Raw genomic sequence first — 24,908 nt, 5'->3', positions numbered from 1 at the left:
AGAAAAACTCAAAGGGAGTGAGTGAAGTCTTTCAAAGATTCAAAAATGTATTCAGATAGAACAGCCACTAAAATCTGGAAGACAGGATAGCATTATGGGAAGTAAAAACTTATGGTTACCATGTTTCTTTAAAAGAGCTTTTTAAACAGAAAAATTGTTTAAAACTTTTTTTTCCTGATTCTTAGGATAAGAATTTACTTTTTCCAGTGTTGAAAGATTTTATAAATTCAAAATAAGAATTTCTCATGATGTATAATCCCTTTGTCACGTTTTCTTTCGTTACCCCTGGGGCCAACACACAGGTGTTGAGAGCTGGCTGGTTCTCAGTACAGGCAGCACCACTTGTGGGGGAAGAGTTTGGACTCGGATAGATCTGGGTTCCCAGGTATGTGACCTAGGGCAAATTACTTTATCCCTGCAAGCAACAACTTTTCTATCTGAAAATGAAGAGTTCAACCAGGGAACTCAGTGTGTGTTCCTTAATTAAACAGTCTCAGTTTTAGACATCTGAATAATCTTCATTTGTGCAGTTTTATAAATAACACTGCCACCTTGGTTCTTCAATCGCTTTCTTCATTTTGGATCGTTTTCTTAAATTCAGCTTCTTAGAGCTGAAATTAAGGAGTCAAGGGACAGAACCTTCTGAAAAGATGGTACCAAGGTTATGCTAGAAATGGGAGAACGAGAGAGGTGCTTTTCTAATTTTTAACCATTATGTTTCCTAGGAGCATCAGATGGTGAAGGAGGAGGAGACACGGAAATGACTCAGCAGGAGACAGCTCCAGGTCCTGTCCTGTCAAAGAAAATCAAATCGGTGAGAGTCACAATTGTTGGCTCTGAAATCAGCCTCTTCCCTTCTGCAGCGTTCCCTGTGTTCCAGTGCCGGTTGTGGGTGGGGTTTGAGGGAAGCTTGTACCTTCTCTGCCTTTGAAAGAGTCAGGCTTCATTAATCACAGACCAACAAGGTAAATTTTCCCTCTAGTGGTTTTTTTTTTTAATATATATAATAGAAATGTATTGTATAATAATGATATCTCAGATTCTTGTAGTATATTCTTACCAAAGACCCAGCCTTATTCTTTTGGGTATCGTTCCTAGGAGGAGACAAATAGCATAAATATATGCAAGATGAGCCCCACACCAATACATGATCTCAGGGCCAAACCATGCTGTGAGGAGGCTTCAGGGCCTCATGACTATCTAGCATCATGTCTGTTGTGTGAATTCTTATCAGAGATTCTCCACCTTCGTATTACCACAAGTGGGAATCCGATAAACTTTGCTCCTTGGACTTACCATCTTTTATTGCCTTTTCATTCTTTTTATTGGCCACTCACATCCATTTGCAGCTTTTTCACCTTATGTGTCCCTCCAACCGAATTGGCAACCATCTGTGATTTTTAAAGGACTACATACTGTCAGTCCAAAGTCACCATCTCCTTCTCAGGAATGATTTGTGATCTTATTCATTGTTGTTGTGTATTCACTAAATCACGTCCTACTCTTTGCGACCCTCTGGACTGTAGCCCACCAGGCTTCTCTGTTCTTGGGACTTCCTGGGCAAGACTACTGGAGTGGGTTGCTATTTCCTTCTCTAGGGGATCTTCCCAACCCAGGGGTCAAACCCGGCTTTCCTGCTTTGGGAGGCAGATTCTTAACCACTGAGCCACCAGGGAAGCCCATTCTCATTGTAGGTGGCCCTAAACTCATTCCACTAGAGGGTGACTCTACTCAAAGTTTGTGACCAGGCTTAGGATAATTGTGGGAAGCAGTTTTTGCATTGCGGTTACCTGCAAGCTGTGATTCCTTGGGCAAGTTAAACTCTCTGTGCCTCATCTCTCTATTGGTAAAATGGTGTTAATTGTATTTTCTTCACAGAGTTGCTGCGGGGATTAAATGATTAAGCTCTTTAAACAGTGGTTGGCAAAGAGTAAGCACTGAAGTGATAAATATTATTGTGAAATATACTTCAGGTCTTTTATTTTTTCTTTGTGGAGTGGGGGATGCAGAAAAATTTACATAGTTAATGTATAATCCATCTTGGTTTTCTCTGCAGCCATTAAGTATTTAACTCCAATGTCCTGTATAAATTTCAGTTTTAACCATTCTTTCTAAGACCTACAGGTTAACATCTTTAGCTTTTCAATTTATCTCACCAAGATGGGGTTTGATTTTTATCTTAACCTACTCTGACCACACCATAGTCATGCCTTCTTTAACCTCTGCCTCTAATCGGTGCCTCCCTGCAGAACTTGTTTCCCAGTATCCTTAGTAGCCCATTGACTTTCTTTTTCCTTACTTTCTCCCTTGATTTTCTTTTTGATTGCACCTCACTTTTTCTGGGCTCTGTGGTGAAAGAATAAATTTGCATTAATAAACTCATTCACTCAGGTCTGAATCTTTACTCTTTATTGGCAGAGCCTTCGCCTTGCTGAATATCCACCTATTTTTTACCTTCTTCCTCCTTGAGTCTTCTTTTCCCACGATCAAGTTAGGTAAATGACAGAGAACCACAGGAAGAAAAGAGAAAAACTGAGGAAGAAAAAGTTAAACATGGTCTTAATTGCCATGAGCATTCACCTATCTTTCAGCAACCCAAGTTTCAATAACAATAAAACAATTGGTTGAGCACTCAGCACAGGTGCTGAGTAAGGTCATGACTCAAAATACAATCATCACAGCTGCCCTGGGAGGGCAGGGAGATCCCATTTGACAAAGAACCTGAAGCTCAGAGTGAGGGGTGCCAGGAGTTATGACCCATTTGACTGCCTTCAAGGCACCCCCTGAGGATGACACTGCTTCCAGTTCCCTTTCCACCTGTCCTTCCTCATTCAGCTTGGAAAAATTAGATTTACTGCGTCATCAAGTGCTTTGTTGGTCACATACCATTGGTATTTTCTGCTAAGGGAAAAAAAAAATCACAAAAAATTAAGATTTGACTGTTCATTTTAACCTCTTTCATCCTGCTCTGATTTCTTTTGCTAACAAATTGCTTTAAAGAATCAAGGTCCTAGGTAGACACTCTCCTAGGCCTTCTTTATTGCCCTGATCAGAGAATTCACACAGGGATCTCCTTGTCCCCTCTGCCTTATTTAAGTGTTATCCATCTCACTCCCTGGTCTCCCCACCAGGCTGTACACCTCTGTGCATCTTCACTGCCCCTGGCCCAGAACCTTCCCTGAACTGACACTCATTTGTGAAAAGGAGGCATGAATGACTAGACTGGAATCCCAGTTTTCTTACCACTCTTCCCATCTCAACCCTTCATGTCCCAGCTGTGAGGCATCAGCTCCCTGACTCTGCTGCCAGTGGAGCTCCCTGACCCTTGTCCTGTCATCAGCCCCTCCTTGAAGAGTCCCCCACCTTGATACGAGAGCTGGGAATCTTTCCTCTTCCAGCCCTAATACCACACAGTCCCTTGAGCTCCTCTCTGGCCTCCCCATCCTGTCTCCTGATGCTCTGCTCCCTCTGCAACGCATCTCATCACCCCAAGGACCACCTTTTCATCAGGCTGACTGTGCTTTCTTGAGTCCTTCTCAAGCTATTTATGCACATTAAGGTTGAGTCTCCAGCTAGTCCATAAGCACCTTCAGTTCAGTTCAGTCACTCAGTCTTGTCCGACTCTTTGCGACCCCCTGAATCGTAGCACGCCAGGCCTCCCTGTTCATCACCAACTCCCGGAGTTCACTCAGATTCACATCCATCGAGTCCGTGATGCCATCCAGCCATCTCATCCTCTGTCGTCCCCTTCTCCTCCTGCCCCCAATCCCTCCCAGCATCAAAGTCTTTTCCAATGAGTCAACTCTTCGCATGAGGTGGCCAAAGTACTGAAGTTTCAGCTTCAGCATCATTCCTTCCAAAGAAATCCCAGGGTTGATCTCCTTCAGAATGGACTGGTTGGATCTCCTTGCAGTCCAAGAGACTCTCAAGAGTCTTCTCCAACACCACAGTTCAAAAGCATCAATTCTTCAGCGCTCAGCACTCTTCACAGTCCAACTCTCACATCCATACATGACCACAAGAAAAACCATAGCCTTGACCAGACAGACCTTAGTCGGCAAAGTAATGTCTCTGCTTTTGAATATGCTGTCTAGGTTGGTCATAACTTTGCTTCCAAGGAGTAAGCGTCTTTTAATTTCATGGCTGCAGTCACCAACTGCAGTGATTTTGGTGCCCGAAAAAATAAAGTCTGACACTGTTTCCACTGTTTTCCCATCTATTTCCCATGAAGTGATGGGACCCAGATGCCATGATCTTCGTTTTCTGAATGTTGAGCTTTAAGCCAACTTTTTCACTCTCCTCTTTCACTTTCATCAAGAGGCTTTTTAGTTCCTCTTCACTTTCTGCCATAAGGGTGCTATCATCTGCATATCTGAGGTTATTGATATTTCTCCCGGCAATCTTGATTCCAGCTTGTGTTTCTTCCAGTCCAGCGTTTCTCATGATGTACTCTGCATAGAAGTTAAATAAGCTGGGTGACAATATACAGCCTTGACGTACTCCTTTTCCTATTTGGAACCAGTCTGTTGTCCATGTCCAGTTCTAACTGTTGCTTCCTGACCTGCATACAGATTTCTCAAGAGGCAGGTCAGGTCCTTAGGGACCAGCATTTCATTTGTGTCCACTGTGGTAACCTAGCACAGCCATAGGTGCGTGATTTGTTTGGCACATATAACCAAGTATTTGTTTTCTAACAGTAATTTTATTTTTTTTTTTTCTGGATAAAAAAGAAAAATGAAATTATTTTTTGCTATATTTAAGTTTTGAATTTTTTTTTTCAAATTCACTTAGTTGTTTGCTGTTCTTTAAGGTTTTTTGTTTGTTTGTTTTGATTTTTTAAACTTGCATAGTAGCTGCCTGGCCTTATGCTTTTAGCTGTAATGTGCATTTAGACTTTAATATCACCAGGCGAGAGTATGTGTCCAGTTGGGTGGTGTTTCCTCCTTTGCCATAGCTGGGCCTGCATTTCTCTTACTGAGTCTACATCTCCCATCTGTCCAGTTTTTCAAGCAGCAGATTTATAACTTTATAAAAGTTTTTTACCCTTACAACTACATCATCTCTAGCAACCATTTTACATCTGAATAATCATCCTTGGCCTCCTTAATAATGTGAGTATAAAGATTTGCCAAGAGTTCTTTTTTTTTTTTCCAAATACTGCTTCCAAAATAAATCATGAACTCCCCTACTTCTAGAGATTGCATCACCCTCTTTCCTCCTCAACATCAGTCATTTCAGAGCTAGCCCTAGTGACTTTGTAATTATGGTTCCCAGAATGTAATCCCTTATGAGGGATTTCGTGACTTTTCATTGATGCCTCCATGATGTCAGTAGTCTTTTAATGGTTCCATGACCCATCCTCTCCCCCTCAGAGACCACACTGAACTTCTTTTTTCTTGAACTAGCTTTTTGTTTATCTCCTTGGATCATAAAAGAATCTTCAGCAAGAGTACTTATCACTTTCCCCTCTTACTTATCTTTCTCACTGCAGCATATTTTTACTAATTATTTTCACAGTGATCATTTCATATCTCTCCTGCTCTTTAACTTCAGTATTATTCTTGATGAAGAAAAAAGAGGACTGTGTCCTGTCCACTCTCTGATTTACCTTCTTCCTTTCCATACAGTGTCTCAATGCTCTCTCTTTGTAATAATCTCTTGTTGCATAACAAATGACGTCCAAGTTAGTAGCTTAAAACAGAGAAGATTCCTTATCTCAGCTTCTGTTACCTATATCTCATCAGTCGTCAGTCAGGTTATGAGCTGAGGGTTAGTGGTTCCACTGTGAAGAAGCCTCCTCAAAACTCATTCAGGTGGCTGTTGTCAGGCCTCACTTCCTCATCCTCCATCAGAGGACAGACAGACTAAAAACCATGATCACAGCAAACTAACCAATCTAATCACATGGACCACAGCCTTGTCTAACTTAATGAAACTAGGAGCCCTGCCGTGTAGGGCCACCCAAGATGGACAGGTCATGGTGGAGAGTTCTGACAAAATGTGGTCCACTGGACCACTGGCAAACCACTTCAGTATTCTTGCCTTGAGAAACTGATGAACACTATCAAAAGGCAAAAAGATAAGACACTGAAAGATAAACTCCCCAGGTCAGTAGGTGCCCAGTATCATACTGGAGATCAGAAAGAAATAACTCCAGAGAGAATGAAGAGAAGGAGCCAAAGCAAAAACAACATCCAGTTGTGGATGTGACTGGTGATGGAAGCAAGGTCTGATGCTGTAAAGAGCAATATTGCATAGGAACCTGGAATGTTAGTTCCCTGAATCAAGGCAAATTGGAAGTGGTCAAACAGGAGGTGGCAAGAGTGAATGTCGACATTTTAGGAACTAAAATGGACTGGGATGGGTGAATTTAACTCAGATGACCATTATATCAACTACTGTGGGCAAGAATCCCTTAGAGGAAATGGAGTAGCCATCATAGTCAACAAAAAAGTCCAAAATGCAGTACTTGGATGCAGTCTCAAAAACGACAGAATCACAGTGATCCAAGTCTATTCCCCAACCAGTAATGCTGAAGAATCTGAAGTTGAGTGGTTCTCTGAATACCTACAAGACCTTTTAGAATTAACACCCAAAGAAGATGTCCTTTTCATTATAGGGGACTGGAATGCAAAAGTAGGAAGTCAAGAAACACCTGGAGTAACAGGCAACTTTGGCCTTGGAGTATAGAATGAAGCAAGGCAAAGGCTACTAGAGTTTCGCCAACAGAACACACTGGTCATAGCAAACACCATCTTCCAACAACACAAGAGAAGACTCTACACATGGACATCACCAGATGGTCAATACCGAAATCAGATTGATTATATTCTTTGCACCCAAAGATGGAAAGCTCTAGACAATCAGCAAAAACAAGGCCAGGAGGTGACTGGCTCAGATCATGAACTCCTCACTGCCATATGCAGACTTAAATCAAAGAAAGTAGGGAAAACCACTAGACCATTCAGGTATGACCTAAATCAAATCCCTAATGATTATACAGTGGAAGTGAGAAATAGATTTAAGGGACTAGATCTGATAGAGTGCCTGATGAACTATGGACAGAGGTTCGTGAAATTGTACAGGAGACAAAAATCAAGACAATCCTCAAGAGAAAGAAATGCAAAAAAGCAAAATGGCTGTCAGAGGAGCCTTACAAATAGCTGTGAAAAGAAGAAAAGCAAAAAGCAAAGGAGAAAAGGAAAGATATATCCATTTGAATGCAGAGTCCCACAGAATAGCAAAGAGAGATAATAAAGCCTCCCCAGTGATCAGTGCAAAGAAATAGAGGAAAACAATAGAATGGGAAAGACTAGAGATCTCTTCAAGAAAATTAGAGATACCAAGGGAGCATTTCATGCAAAGATGGGCCCAATTAAGGACAGAAATGGTATGGACCTAACAGTGAGTGAAGTCACTCAGTCATGTCTGACTCTTTGTGACCCCATGGACTGTAGCCTACAAGGCTCCTCTGTCCATGGAATTTTCCAGGCAAGAGTACTGGTGTGGGTTGCCATTTCCTTCTCCAGGGATGGACCTAAAAGAAGCAGAAGATATTAAGAAGAGGTGGCAAGAATACACAGAACTATACAAAAAAGATCTTCATGACCCAGATAACAACAATGGTATGATCAGTCACCTAGAGCCAGATATCCTGGAATGTGAGTCAAGTGGGCCTTAGGAAGCATCACTATGAACAAAGCTAGTGGAGGTGATAGAATTCTAGTTGAGCTATTTCTGATGCTACAAGATGATGCTGTGAAAGTGCTGCACTCAATATGCCAGCAAATCTGGAAAACTCAGCAGTGGCCACAGGACTGGAAAAGGTCAGTTTTCATTCCAGTCCCAAAGAAAGGCAATGCCAAAGAATGCTCAAACTACCTCACAATTGCACTCATCTCACACCCTAACAAAGTAATGCCCAAAATTCTCCAAGCCAGGCTTCAGCAATACATGAACTGTGAACTTCCAGATGTTCGAGCTGGTTTTAGAAAAGGCAGAGGAACCAGAGATCAAATTGCCAACATCTGTTGGAACATCGAAAAAGCAAGAAAGTTCCAGGAAAACATCTATTTCTGCTTTATTGACTATGCCAAAGCCTTTGATTGTGTGGATCACAATAAACTGTGGAAAATTCTGAAAGAGATGAGAATACCAGAACACCTGACCTGCCTCTTGAGAAACCTGTATACAGGTCAGGAAGCAACAGTTAGAACTGAACACAGAACAACAGAGACTGGTTCCAAATTGGGAAAGGAGTACATCAAGGCTGTATATTGTCACCCTGCTTATTTAACTTATATGCAGAGTACATCATGAGAAGCACTGGGCTAGATGAACCAAAGCTGGAATCAGGATTGCTGGGAGAAATATCAATAACCTCAGATATGCAGATGACACCACCTGTATGGCAGAAAGTAAAGAAGAATTAAAGAGCCTCTTGATGAAAGTGAAAGTGGAGAGTGAAAAAGTTGGCTTAAAGCTCAACATTCAGAAAACTAAGATCATGGCATCCAGCCACATCACTTCATGGCAAATAGATGGGGAAACAGTAGAAACAGTGGCTGACTTTATTTTGGGGGCTCCAAAATCATTGCAGATGGTGATTGCAGCCATCAAATTAAAAGATGCTTGCTCCTTGGAAGGAAAGTTATGACCAACCTAGACAGCATATTAAAAAGCAGAGACATTACTTTGCCAACAGAGGTCTGTCTAGTCATGGCTATGGTTTTTCCAGTGGTCATGTATGGATGTGAGAGTTGGACTATAAAGAAAGCTGAGCACCAAAGAATTGATGCTTTTAAACTGTGGTGCTGAAGAAGACTCTTTAGAGTCCCTTGGACTGCAAGGAGATCCAACCAGTCTATCCTAAAGGAGATCAGTCCTGAGTGTTCATTGGAAGGACTGATGTTGAAGCTGAAACTCCAATACTTTGGCCACCAGATGCGAAGAGCTGACTCATTTGAAAAGACCCTGATGCTGGGAAAGATTAAAGGTGGGAGAAGAAGGGGATGGCAGAGGATGAGATAGTTGGATGGCATCACCAACTCAATGGACATTTACCCAGTTTGGGTAAACTCTGGGAGTTGGTGATGGACAGGGAGGCCTGGTGTGCTGCAGTCCATGGGGTCACAAAGCGTTGGACTCGACTGAGGGACTGAACTGAACTGAACTTCCTCATCAAGTGAGCCTCTCCTTAGGGCTGCCTCACAACATTGCCCCTGGCTTCCTCCAGGCCACCTGATCCATGAGGGAATGAGCAAGATCATTCAAGACTGAAACCAGAACTAATCTCAGACTAACTCAGAACTGACATCACATAGTGATGCTATGTGCTATGTGCTTCCTCCATATGCTATTAGAAGTAGATCAGTAAATCTGATCCACATTTAAGAGGAGGGGATGAATAACAGGATATAATGTTCACTAGTCTGACAAGACTGAGCGACTTCACTTTCACTTTTCACTTTCATGCATTGGAGAAGGAAATGGCAACCCACTCCAGTACTCTTGCCTGGAGAATCCCAGGGACGAGGGAGCCTGGTGGGCTGCCGTCTATGGGGTCGCACAGAGTCGGACATGACTGAAGCGACTTAGCAGCAGCAGCAGCAGCAGCAGCATCCTGGGGTCTGGGTACAGTCTGACCTCTGACCCCTAGTGATTTACATTCCTCCCATATGCAGAATGGCTCTTCCCTGTAGCCCAGCTCAGATGGTAAAGAATCCGCCTGCATTGCAGGAGAGCTAGGTTCAATCCCTGGGTCAGAAAGATGCCCTGGAGGAGGGCATGGCAACCCACTCCGGTAATCTTGCTTGGAGAATGCCATGGACAGAGGAGCCTGGCAGACTGTAGTCCATACAATCGGAAAGAGTCGGACACGAGTGAGCGACTAACACCACTACTACATATGCAGAATATAGTCACCCCTCCCAAGGCTGCAAAAATCTGATGCCATTACAGCATGAGTTCAGTGCCCAGAATTTCATTGTGTAGAGCAAGTCCACATGCAGTTGAGGTTCCTTGGATTTAATCCCTTAAGTATAGCTCTTTGAGTATATTTCTTCTCAACCTGTGTAACTAAAGAGACAAGTTACGTAACCTCTATGTATCCAACACCAAGCAGTAAGACAAACACTGGATGACTTTCTAGACATTTCTATTCAAACCAGAGGAACAGAATCATTGGTCCCCAACATTCAGAAAGTGTTGAGAGTTTCTTGATTAAGTCTTAAGGCTCAAGGTCTTGTAGTTCTTGGCTCTGCTCTTTGGGTTCTTGTTCTGTCCTTTGAGTCATCCTCTCTTTAAAAAAAAAAAAAAATGAAAGGTAACATGTATTTGCAACTAAGCAGCTCTTTCAGCTTGCTTCTTGACAATAGAAATCTGAGGGTTCATCTCTGATCTCAGTTTCTGAATATATAACTACTTTAGGAATTTTGTGGAGATTTACTCTATTAGGCAGAAGTCACACCCCCATATCTTTTCCAGATAAACCATCTATTCCCCCTGCTCCGCAAACTTTAACCTTTTTATTTTGTATCAAAGTGACGTGAAATTTGCTCAGTCATGTCCAACTCTTTGTGACCCCATGGACTATACAGTCCATGGAATTCTCCAGGCCAGAATATTGGAGTGGGTAGCCTTTCCCTTCTCCAGGGGATCTTCCCAACCCAGGGATCAAACCCAGGTCTCCCACATTGCAGGCAGATTCTTTACCAGCTGAGTCACAAGGGAAGCCCATTTTGTATTGGGATATAGCCAATTAACAGTGTTTGTACTTTCTGGTGAACAGCAAAGGGACCTAACCATACATATACATGTGTCCATTCCCCCCTAAACCCAACTCCCATCCAGGCTGGCATATAACATTGAGTAGAGTTCCATGTGCTATGCAATGGGATATTACTCTGCCATTAAAATGAATGAAATAATGTCATTTGCAGCAACATGAATAGACCTAAAGAGTGTCATACTGAGTGAAATAAATCAAACAAAGAAGGAGAAATATTGTATGGCATCCCTTATATGTGGAATCTAAAAAGAAATGATACAAATGAATTTACAAAACAGAAACAGACTCAGATAAAGCCTTCTGTACCTTGGGCCTCAGCTGAGACAATTACTGGACAAGACTCCTTAAGCTTCCTAGACTTGTGTTTGAGAGAATTGCCAAGGCACACCTTTAATTTCTTTAAAGAATTTTGTTTGTTAATTTCGCTGCAACGTGGAGCTTGTGGGATCCTAGTTCCTTGCTGCTGCTGCTGCTACGTCACTTCAGTCATGTTCAACTCTGTGCAACCCTGTAGACGGCAGCCCACCAGGCTCCTCTGTCCCTGGGATTCTCCAGGCAAGAATACTGGAGTGGGTTGCCATTTCCTTCTCCAGTGTATGAAAGTGGAAAGTGAAAGTGAAGTCACTCAGTTGTGTCCTACTCTTAGCAACCCCATGGACTGTAGCCTACCAGGCTCCTCCATCCATGGGATTTTCCAGGCAAGAGTACTGGAGTGGGTTGCCATTTCCTTCTCCCCTAGTTCCTTGGCCAGGTATCAAACCTGGGCCCTCAGAAGTTAAAGTACAGAGTCCTAACCACTGAACTGCCAGGGAATTCCCTTTCAAGATTTCTTATGTGATTGTGTCTCTGTCCAAAATTTTTGAACAGTGTGCCCAGATACTCTCCATCTGTCACCTTATTTTTGATACATTTCAAAGTAATTTGCAAAATCAGTACAATCTGCTCACATGCTTCAGCATGCATATTATTTTTTAAAGTTCAATATTTACTTTAAAATAAATATTGAAAATATGTATTTTAATATTTAATATAAATATTATTAAAATATTTATAAATAAATAAAAATTTTAAAGTTCTTTTTTTCCCTTTTAAAGTAAAGTTAACATACGAAAAAATACAGAAGTGTCGAATGTCTTCTTCAAAACTGCTTGCCCCTGAGGCAACCATTGTTCTGATGTTTTTCCCCCAAAATTAGTTTTCCTTTTTCTAGAATTTCACACAAATTAAATCATACAGGGTACACTCTTTGGCTCTAGATGTCTTTTATTCAGCACAGTATTATTTAGATTCATCTATGTCAATGATAGTGGTCTTTCTCTGTTTTCTCTTTCTCTTTCGTTTTGCTGAGTGTATTAGTCTGTAGTGCTGTCATAACAAAGTGCCTGTGTGGTGTAAACAACAGAATTTTATTTCTCACAGTTTTGGAAGGTGGAAGTCCATGGTCAAGGTATTGACAGGTGTAGTTCCTCCTGATGCTTTTCTCTTTAGCTTGTAAATGGCTGCCTTTTCACTGTGTCCTCATGTGGTCTTTCTCTGTGTATGTACATTCCTGGTGTCTTTTCCTCCTCCTGCAAAGACACAAGTCCTGCTGGATTATGACCTCATCTCTATGATCTCTTTATCTTTAATTGCCTCTTTAAAGGCCCTATCTCCAAATATGGTCACCTTAGGGATTAGGGCTTCAGCATATAAATTATGGGGGTCACAATTCAGTCCATAACACTAAATAATATTCAGTTATATGAATGTGTCACAGTTTATTATCCATTCTTCTATTAATGGATGCCTGTGTTTCTTGTTAGAGTCTATTATGAATAAATCTGTAATCAACATTCATGTACAAGCCTTTTTGTTAACACAAATCTTTATTTCTCTTGAGTAAACACATAGGAATAGACTGCTGGATCATATTTAGTTTTGTACAAACTGCTAGACTTTTTTTCAAAACTGAGTGTTCCATTTTCCCACTCCCACTGTCAGTGTATTAGCTTTACTTGCCTTATTCGCTTATCAACTTTTGGAGTTATCAATCTTTTTATTTAAACATTTTTGTGAGTGTATATTGAATGACTTGACCAAACCAAATAAGCAGTTCTAAGTTGCTTGTTTTTTAAATATTTATTCATTTATTTTATTTATTTTTTGGGTGTGCTGGGTCTTCATTGCTGCACATAGGCTTTCTCTAGCCAAGGTGTGTGGGCTTCTCATTGAAGTGGCTTCTGCTGATATGGGGCACAGTCTCTAGAGCCGAGGGCTCACTCATGACACACAGGCTTAGTTGCCCCACGACATGTGGAATCTTCCCGGACCAGGGATTGAACCCATGTCCCCCACATTGGCAGGCGGATTCCTAATCACTGGACCATGAAGGAGGTCCCTAAGTTGTCTTAATTTTTACAGTGAACATGCTTTTTTTGTTATAAAATTTGTTATAAATTTTATCTTTTTACCAAAGCAATAATCAAACACTATTAAAGGTTTTTTCACCGCTTCCCTGGTGGCTCAGAGGTTAAAACGTCTGCCTAGAATGCAGGAGACCCAGGTTCAATCCCTGGATTGGGAAGATCCCCTGGAGAAGGAAATGGCAACCCACTCAGATACTCTTGCCTGGAGAATCCCATGGAGTGAGGAGCCTGGTAGGCTACAGTCTATGGGGTCGCAAAGTGTTGGACACGACTGAGCGACTTCACGACAACGATGACGACGATTAAAGGTTTTTAGTGGAAAAACAGCAGTCTTCTTCCCTTCTCTTATCTAAGTCTTTCCTCAGTGGCAACTACTCTCAATCTTTAGCTGTTTTTCTTATTTGCTACCTTATATTTTATATTGCAGCTTCTTGACTTCCCAATTTTTGACGTTATCTTCCTGAGGTGGCATACAAAGACAGGACCCTGTCCTCTATGCCCTATTCCCTCTCCAACTGCTACCTCCCCTGCCAACACAGTATTACATTTTGGTTAGAACAGTTGTCACTCTTTCATTATTATGACCATGGAAACACTGCTTAATGCCGAGAAAAAGAGAAGCTATAATCATCTCTACTTTCTTATACAACTGTTTATTTTCATGGCATTAATAATTACCTCATTTCTTCATTTGCCTGACTTGCTATGTTCCTGTTGTTAATTGCTCCCATATGTTACAACATCTCTTCCACATGCCCATAAATAATATTTTCCATATGCTCAAGTAGAACAGTTATTGTTCTTTCCTATGCATCTCCACACTTTTTTTTCCACTTGGAATTGGTTATTTTCTAGACTTGCAGAGCACCTGAGATTTCTCTTTGCTATTCCCTCAGTTGTCTTCTGGATTGGTCTCTCTATTTTCTGAATCCTATGTCATCCTCTTTCTTAATTTAGCCCTTTATTGTGCTGGAATAGAGCCTTTCGTATCTGCAAGTAGGAAGTAAATTTTTTGAGACCTTAAATATCTGAGAATGTTTACCGAAATCTAAACATTTTCATTTTAACTTGACTGATAGTTTTTCTGGGTATAAAAAAATCTATAATTTGCAAATAAAATTTCCCCATAATTTTGAAAGCTTTGTCCCACTGAGTTCTGGCTTTCATTACTGTTGTAATGAAAGGTCTGACACTATTATTTTCTTTGACCTTTTTATTATTTATGTTACTGTTTTTCTTTTGAAGTTCTTAGAGTCTTTTGTTTGTCCATGATGTTCTGAAATTTCATAGTAATTTTCCTTAGTGTGGGTATTTTTCATATCCATTGTACTGTATACTTAATGGACTTTGAATTTGCAGTTTCATGTTCTAGAAAGTTTCTTTTAGTTCTGGAAAGTTTTTCTTATTTTTTTATCACTTCTTTCCCACTGTTTTATATGATTCTTACTTTCTATAATACCTTTTATTGTCATGTTGACTGTCTTAAGCTGATTCTCTAATTTTGTTACTACTTTTTTCTTATTATTTTTCATCTTTCTGGAAGATTTTTCTACTTTTCTTCACGCCTTCCTCCTGTATTTTTATTTCAACTTTCTTATTTGTTTTAATTTTTAATTTTTTTCTGAATTTTTTCCCTTGTGTATAGCATCCTGTTTTTGTTTCATAGCTGGAAATTCTTCCCTCATCTCTCTGTGAATACTAATTGTAATTGTTTTGAATAATTTGTAATCATTTTGTTTGTAATTGTACTTCTAAGAATAGTATTGTAATTGTAATTTGTTTCCTTCGGGTTCTTTTTTCTTTTTGTTTATTTGCTCTCATGTTAGAGACTTTCCTTAGATGTCTGATTAACTTTAGCTTTCTAGTCATATTGAAGAGAGATCTGCTAAAAAGTTGATGGAAAACTTTTGTGCATCAATGGGACTTGTCAATTAGTAGACCTTTTGGTAGGGTGATATGATAAGAAAGCAGGACTTTTACTATGGAACCCCCAAAGTCACTCTCTTGTAGCATTTGTCTTAGGTTATTTTATTTTTCCAGAGAAGAATTCAGTAGTCTCCTGCCTGTACTGTATAACCTGGCTTGAGACGTCCTGAAAGAGGAACAAGAAAAGGAGATGAGTCTCAATCTCTGCCCTGTCTCCCCTGTGCTAGACTTCTTGGTCTTATTCTCTCCAGAGCATAAATCTCCAGTCTTCTGTCAGGAAGAGCAAGATGAGAGGAAGCAGTAATAGGATAATTGTTTGGCTGCCTGGACAGAAGATAGAGCCAGATGGGAGTAGGAAGGAGGCAAATCATTTTAAATGTAAACTTTCATCCAGTCTCTTTTTATTTCAAGCCCTTTCCCCTCGGTAGTACCCTGTACCACCCACTACTCAACCTTTTCAGGGCCCAGTAGGTGAAACACACTTATTGCTAGCTGCCAGCTCTCTAGAAACCCAGGGCCTAGCTGTCTCTCTCCCTCTGCTAAATAGCATCCATCCAGTTTCAGCCACTTTCCATTTTTCAAAAAATTGTTGAAATCTCTCCACTACTGTTGTCCTCTCTTCTGGTTTCTCGGTCCTTATGGATTTATATCTTTTCAGTTTCCTTTATTTTCATTTAGTAGTGTTTTGAAAATGATTTGCCATGGTTGAAACCCAGAAGCCTCATTCTTAAAGAATATAATTTTTGACACTTTAAGTAATTGAAAACACCCCCAATTAATTGCTTTTCTAAATGCTTAATAAGTTTTTCTGTTAAATGTTGGGGGCAAATGTGATTCTTCTAAATCTTTAACTTCATGCTCCAGGTACCTATTTTAAAAACCACTGCATAAAGAAATGACATTACTTTATTACCTGCCAAAGACAGATACTGTTGAAACTGATTCTATAAATGGTTAGCTGGCTGGCTGTGGTGCTTCCTCATCTTCTTACCTCATCTCTCTGAGGGTAAACATCAGCATTTGTAACGCAGTTAGCAAAGTTTAAGAAGTTTCCATACTGTGGGATTTGTATTTCTTCATAAAGTCATCTTACTTCTATGGAAATAGACCCCATAAACTTGCATCTTCCTTAGCATCCTACTGCAGCCAGCTAAAGTGACTGCTCCCAGAAAATAAATATCATACTGTATTTCCTTTAAGATGATGTAAAAATTTGAACCTAATATACAGAATCTTGACAAAAGCAATTGTCAAGCCTGTTTTTTTTTTCCTTTGCATGATTCAGAATTGTTGATTTTTTTTTCCTTCTGGAATTGGAGAATCCATGTCCTTATAACTGAGCTCATTTCCACATTTAATTTCTGTTGTGTTTAATTAGCTTTGTAAACCTAACATGAATACAGCTCCACACATTGAACATACACTCAGAGAGCACCTCCATTTGCTAAATAGGGAAATGAAATAGATTCTACATTTGCTTCCCCAAAACCTTGCTACTGGTGACAAGATACTGCAGTATGCCTTGAGGCACCTAGGGATCTACTAAGTGTATGCAGGCTTTGCCATAGGAGCATAAGCCGATGTTGACCTGATCTGTAACTGGACTCTTAGGACCGTCTGGCAGCTTCTGTGACATATTAGCGGCCATGGCCCCGGTTCTAATTGGCATCAAATTAGAGTGTATCTGCATCTACAAGACAGTTTAACTTCCTAAATAAGAGAGATCATAATATCTTTCTTTCTTTAGCTATGATACATTTGTACTTTGCAGGGTTTTTGTTTTAACTAAGAACCAGCTGAGATTTCAAGATTCCCATTTGAATCTACTTCTCTACCACTGAAACAGTCTAGAAACTGCTGGTCCTGGACACATGTCTTGAAGAAATTATGTAGCATTATATTTCTCTGGCTTCAGGCCATAGGCATTCTTAATCTTCAGACTGCAAACTTTAATAGAAAGCTTCATCTGTAATCATTTTAAACAGAACCAGTGGAGACAAGATTGCTTTAGTTAGTAGTTTACCAGCTAAAACTGAGTACTCTCTAGCTGGAATGGAAACTCAATGAAGAAAAAACTTGGAATAAGTTTTCACTTACATTTTATATCTTACTTGGCAACTGGTTTGAAAATGTTGCATAAAAGATCCAACACAGGAAACATTTTATACAACTGCTTATGATTAATAAATATGGAATTTGAAGCATTCCATTTTATAAATCAAAGTCTTAGCCCAAATTTCCTGTTTTTCTACACTTTTAAAAAAAACCCTTAGGGTAAAAATAGCACTAAACTGTATAGGGTACTCCAGGGGTCAAGGCAACAGGCAAAATCAATTACTCAGGATGCCATGGTGCTGAGACTTTTGTCAGACCATTAGCAGAAACATTCATTTTATAGTCACTATAGATAAGGCATTTGGTGCAGCTGGTTTTATAAAAATGTAAGTAAATATATCCTACTTCAGATTTTCTATGCCTATTGAGAAGAGGAAAGAAATGGATAACAAAATGATAAGTCAGTGACTTGGAAATACAGTCTCACACATTGCTAGTTCGTAGACCACACCAGTCATGCTAGTCAAAGACTTTTATTTTTACTACATCTTAATTTTAACCATATCTGTTTCTGCCTATATTTTACAAACCTGGCCACTGTCTTCTACTTTGAATACCCTGCACCACCACCTCAAAACATACATTCACTCACTCACACATTTTGACCTTTGTTCATAGATTTTCCTGTCTTAGATCATCTGCACTTTCTCACTTTTAAAAATTCTCTCAGCCCGCCCCTGCATAATAGCCTACAGTAGATGTTGCAACATTTCTTTGTCCATATTACCAAGATGTTTTGAAGAATATATGCATGACAATAGGTACTTTGGGATTCATACCATTAGTTGACACCTCATCATGCTAAGTGAAGTGAAAGTCACTTAGTCGTGTCTGACTCTTTGCGATTCCATGTACTATATGGTCCATGGAATTCTCCAGAAATCCAGGCCAGAATACTGGAGTGGATAACTGTTCCCTTCTCCGGGGGATCTTCCTCACCCAGGGATCAAATGCAGGGCTACCACACTGCAGGCAGATTCTTTACCAGCTGAGCTACCAGGGAATGGCTCATCATGCTAAGATGAAAGTTTTCTCATTTATGTTTCTTTATAGCCTAAAGAATGTTTCTTGATACAACCAAAGGAAACAAAAGAAGATGCTACCAAGACCAGGAAGAGGAAAAAGGTAATATTAGTTATTTTTTACAGTGGTGTGGCCCTGCATGGTTTTCATGACATTGTATTTTTTTGTTGTTGTTTATTTGTTTATTTTTCTTTTTTTTAAATTTCATCACATTGTTATATTGTGTTCTTTGATGAGCAGTTGTTGTAATCCCCACTTTAGAGATGCAAAAGCTGTAAAACTCATTGAGCTTTGGTGACTCTCTTAAGGTCACTAGTAATAAGTGTTTTTGCTGGAGCTAAAAATAAATTCTTCGAATTCCTGTTTCAGTCTTGTGGATTACCAGGCATCTTTGTTACCCTGTGTTTTCACTGTGGTTAGAAGTCAGACATGGGTTTCTAATTCTAGAAGGGGCCCAGAGCTGTCCTGCCCTCTGGCCCCTCTGGATTTATCTAAGAAAAGAAATCTACCAACCTTCTTTTCTTAACCATTTCATTTTTAAAAAATCTTATATCTTAGAATATTAATAAGAAAAGATTAAGCAGATGAAAGTAGTGTAAGTATAAGGCATTTCTGACTCTAAGTTTGAACCATAATTTAAAGCAAAAGACTACCCATGCATTTTCAGACTTGCCTGTGAACATATGGGAAACTCTGTTGCTCCTATACAGACTTTCTTATGGCTCAGCCTTGAAGAAAGTGTGGTTAGCTTTGACCTTCTACCACTGTTATGAAAACAGCAGTGTAATTCTCTCCCTGCCAAGAAGGGTCTACTGCTGTAGTCAGCAGAGGAAATATGATTGGGATTAGAGGAAAGAAGATGGACGCAAACCAATTACTTAACAGCAAGCTTTTAGAAAACTGAGAGTGTGTGTGCCTATGTTTTCCTTGCCTGCATATGGCCAAATAGGAAGATGGGAGATGCCAAATTGGCTGAGGTTTGGCAAGTCCTTAAAGAAATGACTTTAACTTCTCTTTGATAGTTTGTACACTAATAGCCTCAAGAGTGTTATGTTCTTGGGGCTCAAGGTCAGAACTCTAGCTAGATAGTTTAGCCTTGGCTGAGGTCATGCTGAAATCTGCCCACTGATGACATATTTTTTTTTTTTTTTGTAAAGTTGATTCATTTGACAGAGCTTTGTTCTTGGCAATGGTATGAAAAGGAACATAGTATGGACAGAGGGGGAGAAAGGTGGTGTAGGAAGCAAGGAAGGGCCTTTCTGAATTTTTGGTGAAATATTAGAAAGATATAAGAAGGGAAATTCGTGATGAAAGTTAAATGAACAATTTGTGTTCCTAGTACATTGCAGGCATTTAGAATATGCTACACAAATAAATCCAAATCAAAATAGATGTTGTAGACCATTTCCTGTTCTGCTTTTTATGGGGCCAATTCGAGATGTCTCTCCCAAGACTTGAGCATTGAGGGTCTTAAGTGCCCTTTTTCAGTGTGCTCTTTTGCTGAGATTACTCCTGCAGCTCTTGAATCCCAAAAATCCAAACTGAAACTCAATGCCTTAAGATCCAGGTTACACAAGAAATTCTCAAATTCTACTCTCCCGGGAATATACATTGTCTGAAGCTTAGAAAGGGGTTTCCATAAGCAACAAGATTTACTGACTTTTAGGACTTCCTTAGTGAAAGTCATAGTTGCACAGTCGTGTCCAACTATTTGCGACCCAGTGCACTATAGCCCACCAGGCTCCTCTGCATGGAATTCTCCAGGCAAGAATACTGAAGTGGGTAGCCATTTCCTTCTCCAGGGGATCTTCTCAACCCAGGAATCAAACCCAGGTCTCCCATATTGCAGGCAGATTCTTTACCATCTGAGCCATCAGGAAAGCCCAAGGTGGCTCAGTGATTAAAGAATCCACCTGCCAGTACAGGAGACACGGGTTCAATCCCCGATCCAGGAAGATCTCACTTGTCGCAAAGCAGCTAAGCCCGTGTGCCACAACTGTTGAGTCTGTGCTCCAGAGCCCGGGAGGTGCAACTACTCAGCTTATGTGCGGCAACTACTGTAGCCCGAGCACCCTAGCCCACCCTCCACAAAAAGAGAAGTCACCACAGCAAGAAGCCAGCACACCACAACTAGAAAGCAGCCCCTGTTTGCCACAACTAGAGAAAAGCCTATGCGGCAATGAAAACCCAGCATGGCCAAAATGAATAAATAAATAGTAAAATAAATAAAAACTCTAAAAAAGAAAAAAAAAACCCACAAGGATCATTTACAGAAACTGACCACATGCCTGGGCATAATGCAAATATCAGTAAGAGTTTTTAAAGAAATTGTATCACAGTGACTGTAAGCTCTGTATATAACAAAAGTAAGTGAAAGAATCAAAAAATAAAATAAACACTTACTGACTTTTAACAGAAAATGCCTGGAGAATCCCAGGGATGGGGCAGCCTGGTGGGCTGCCGTCTATGGGGTCTCACAGAGTTGGACATGACTGAAGCGACTTAGCAGCAGCAGCAGCAGCAGCAGTACGTATTATAGACTCCTGCAAAATTTTTAGTTCTCCTAGAAATCATAGAGCAAGGAATCTCTTAGATCATCCACTTTTCAAAGCAGTAGTTATGTCTAAAAAGTATCTTTCAAGTTTTCTCAAGTGTATTTATTAGAACTCCCATTCATGCTTGGCCATCACCAGAACCTATTTACAGTTTAAATGCCAGAGGAATCAACCTATCCTCAGCCAAATGCCACTCTAAAAATCTGTCTTCCTATTTTTACTTCTTTCTCATCAGAAGAAAATTACTGATATTCTTGCAAAATCAGAGCCAAAACCAGGGACACCTGAAGACCTACAGAAGCTGATGAAGGACTATTACAGCAGCAGTCGCTCAGTGATTGAATTAGAAGAACTAACCCTGCCAGGTACAACCAGGCTTCCTGTTGTTCTTCCCTCTAATGACTGTGTTTTCCATGTGCTAGTACTCCTTTCCTGAACCTTATCATTTTAACTGTTGGATGATTTCTTCATTAAGATGCTAAATGGTATTTGTTCAATCTAATAGATTGGTAAATTTTTTTACTGCAAAGGTAGTGGGTGTGTTTGGGGGGCAGATTTTTCAATGAATAAGAATCTTTAATGAGGATAGAAGTTAAATAAAAATAAAGCACACATTTAAAAGTACAGGTGATTAATTTACTCATCCTTTATAGACAAGAACTTAAGCTTTAATAACATTTTAGTTCTGTTGTTGCCCTCATCGTGAATGTCTAGTCATTGTTCTGCTTTTAGGGTAGTATTTTAGCTTCCAACCAAGACTTTCTCAAGTAAACCATCTAAAGATATGAACAAAATTCTACATTTTTTAGCAAGGCTGACACCTCACCATGTATGATTCTTAAGTATACTATTAAATGAGATCTACTGCCTTAGAATATTTATAATTAAGTTAAAAATATTGGAAAATTCTTTTTAAAACCAATTTTAATGAATTTCAAAATAATGACATAATCTATTACTCTCTTGTTCTGAGACTGAAGAAAATAGATGTCATAAAATCAAACAACAAAATATCGGGCACCACGGCTTCAGATGAGCTATCTGTAGACTACTAGGAATACCTAATACCACTTTTGGAAAAAGTCAAAGGTGGCTTGATTTCCTTTTTCCATTACAACTTTATACTTTCTAGAGACTTGAGAAGCTGAAAAACAGCCCGTTCCCTGAATTTTTATAATTCTTTTATAAAATGATGTGTGCATGGTTTTTTTTTAATGCACACTGGATTGGAGACACCAGTTCCCCTGTCTGTTCCTTTTCCGAAAGAAATGCCCTGTAGAGAATTGAAGGAACTCATTTCTACATGAGTGAGTCCTGAAGTTTCCTACTTACTAAGCTCAGAAACCCCAATAGCAATTAGAGATGACTCTTCTAAGCACAGCAGCTCCTCAGGAGGAGAGCTCCTCCTGACTCCTCTATCTCAGGAACCAGGTGCTGTAACAAAGCCTCTTCAAGGTTTAACTTAAGTTTGATTTCATTGTGACTCAGCAGTCAATTTTCCCTTCTAGTTCTTTGTTAGAATTGCAGAGTCAAAAGTCAGAAGAACTCTTTAAGGAGTCACTTGAGTTCCATAGTGAGTTTATATTATATCATCATTAGAGTTCAATAATATAGTTAGGTAAAAATATGTGGTCATGATTGACTTAGGGGAAAATATTTAAAATATGTTAAAAGAAGACTGTTGAAGCCAAAAGGAACAGGTTTTCATTTTTAGTTAAGAAATTAGGCCATTCTGAGTTACAGTGTTTGAAAACATCATAAGAAGGTTTTAGAGAAGAGGCCCATCACTACACTGTCAGGGCCGAGACAGAGAGGAGGTCTCTGTTATTTGAAGGAGGGACATGCCATCGGTTATCAGAACAGTCTCAGGAAGGGGCATATATTACTTATATGGATATAAGTAACAAAATATTGTTCCTATTTAGTTTATCCAGTGTCTGACTTGGTTGTGGTTTGCAAGTTGTTTGTGTCTGTAGGGAAGGAACATGTCTTTTCAGTTAATACTGTGCACTGTACATTGTTAATGTCATATACATGGGAACTTAATTAGAGTTTTGAAGCAAGAATCACTTAGAGCTAACTCAGCTGTCCTCCTGAGAGCTGCATTGTAGTTCAGATCAGTGCTAAATGTCTGTAAGCAACTGAATCACCCAGGAACTTAAAAAGCAAATTCCCAGGCCCAGCCCCAAGGAATTCTGACTTACTGTGCCAAGGGGACTCCATTCCAGGAATCTGTGTCTATTGTAATGCTCTGCAGGCGAGTCTGATCATATCCAGACTTGGGAGATTATAATTTTAAAGATCATCAGAGGCTCTACAACAGGATATAGAGGGCAACATCTTGAAGTTACTCACATACTGTGAATTTGTATGCACTGGATCACAACATAAGTCTCATTTAATTCAGTAATAGTTTACTCCCTAACACTCTGGTGTATTTATAGACAGACTTCTTCTGGTATAAAGAATTTGGATGATAGACATGCTTTTTTATACATCTTAGGTACAGAGTTAATAATACTACTTAGTTGCTAGACCATGATTGTCATTGGTTGATCAAGGCCCCTGTGTTTTATGGCAGTTTGTTTCATTGTCTTTCATTGTGCTGTTGTGCTCTGTTGTGTTAATGTTGTATTTTGATGTGTTATTCCTGCTCTTCCCCACCCACACTCCAATTTCCTTTCTCCATAGGCATCAACTCTAATGAGTTACTGTTCATTTTTTAATATCCATATGTCACATTGTTGCATGTGGAAGCTTTTTACAATTTATTTAAATGAAGTTGTGCTGCACCTCTCATTCTCTTTCCTCCCTGAACACTTTTTCAGGATACCTGTGTAGCTTTATGTACATGTAGCTCATTGCTTCTAAAATGCTACATAATATTCGAGTGATTTCATCTACCACTTATTGTTCATGCATTTTCTCCTATATGGATGTTTAGGTTGCTTCTAGTTCTCCAGCATTACAAATAATACTTGTATGAATGTTTTGAGTCTGTCTTTATAGACTACATGAGAATTTCTTTCTATAATGTTTCTTTCTTTCCATTACATTCCAGGAATGTAATCCTGGGTTCATAGGGATATCAGTTCAGTTCAGTTCAGTTGCTCAGTCATGTCCGACTCTTTGCGACCCCATGAGTTGCAGCACTCCAGGCCTCCCTGTCCATCACCAACTCCCAGAATTCACCCAAACCCATGTCCATCGAGTCAATGATGCCATCCAGCCATCTCATCCTCCGTTGCCCGTTTCTCCTCCTGCCCCCAATCCCTCCCAGCATCAGAGTCTTTTCCAGTGAGTCAACTCTTCTCATGAGGTGGCCAAAGTATTGGAGTTTCAGCTTTAGCATCAGTCCTTCCAATGAACACCCAGGACTGATCTCCTTTAGAATGGACTGGTTGGATCTCCTTGCAGGCCAAGGGACTCTCAAGAGTCTTCTCCAACACCACAGTTCAAAAGCATCAATTCTTCGGTGCTCAGCTTTCTTCACAATGTACACCTTAATTTTATTACTATCTAGCATAGCAATACCACTTTATACTTCCACCTGTAGTTCCCCAAAATTTCCATCATCCTGCCTTCTCAGCAATACTTGGTAGATTATACATCTTTTTAACAATTGCCATTCTAATGTATATGCAAATTGTTATCTCATTAATTTGCATGTCTATGGTGACTGGTGAGTTTGGGCATCTCCACAAAGATCCATTAGCTGTTTCAGCTTTACCTTTGTATATTGCCTATTTCCATGGATTTGAAAATAAAAATGTTTCATTAGTTCACTGAATGTACAACAAGCTTCTGTTTCACTACTCTAAACAATGATGGGCAGTCTTCTTTGGAGAAATGTCTGTTTAGGTCATTCATTATCAGAGAAATGCAAATCAAAACCACAGTGAGGTTCCATTTCACGCCAGTCAGAATGGCTGCTATCCAAAAGTCTACAAGCAATAAATGCTGAGAGGATGTGGAGAAAAGGGAACCCTCTTACACTGTTGGTGGGAATGCAAACTAGTACAGCCACTATGGAGAACAGTGTGGAGATTCCTTAAAAAACTGGAAATAGAACTGCCTTATGACCCAGCAATCCCA

General features: G+C 39.9%; 1 protein-coding gene across 4 annotated transcripts in view; it reads left to right on the top strand.

Moving 5' to 3' along the window:
- Positions 1–24,908, top strand: part of CMSS1 (cms1 ribosomal small subunit homolog) — a 400,514-nt gene that overhangs the window by 360,013 nt on the left and 15,593 nt on the right. For all 4 annotated transcript variants that reach the window (XM_040226062.1, XM_040226067.1, XM_040226075.1 and 1 more), the window contains exons 2-4: positions 726–814; positions 18,289–18,360; positions 21,049–21,178. In XM_040226062.1, the coding sequence (XP_040081996.1) occupies positions 726–814; positions 18,289–18,360; positions 21,049–21,178 (291 nt within the window). The remainder of the gene's footprint in view (positions 1–725; positions 815–18,288; positions 18,361–21,048; positions 21,179–24,908) is intronic.

This window comes from Oryx dammah, unplaced genomic scaffold, assembly GCF_014754425.2.
Source record: "Oryx dammah isolate SB20612 unplaced genomic scaffold, SCBI_Odam_1.1 HiC_scaffold_2, whole genome shotgun sequence".
Taxonomy (NCBI): domain Eukaryota; kingdom Metazoa; phylum Chordata; class Mammalia; order Artiodactyla; family Bovidae; genus Oryx; species Oryx dammah.
The sequence above is the reverse complement of the archived record's forward strand: the minus strand, read 5'-3'. Positions and strand labels throughout refer to the sequence as shown.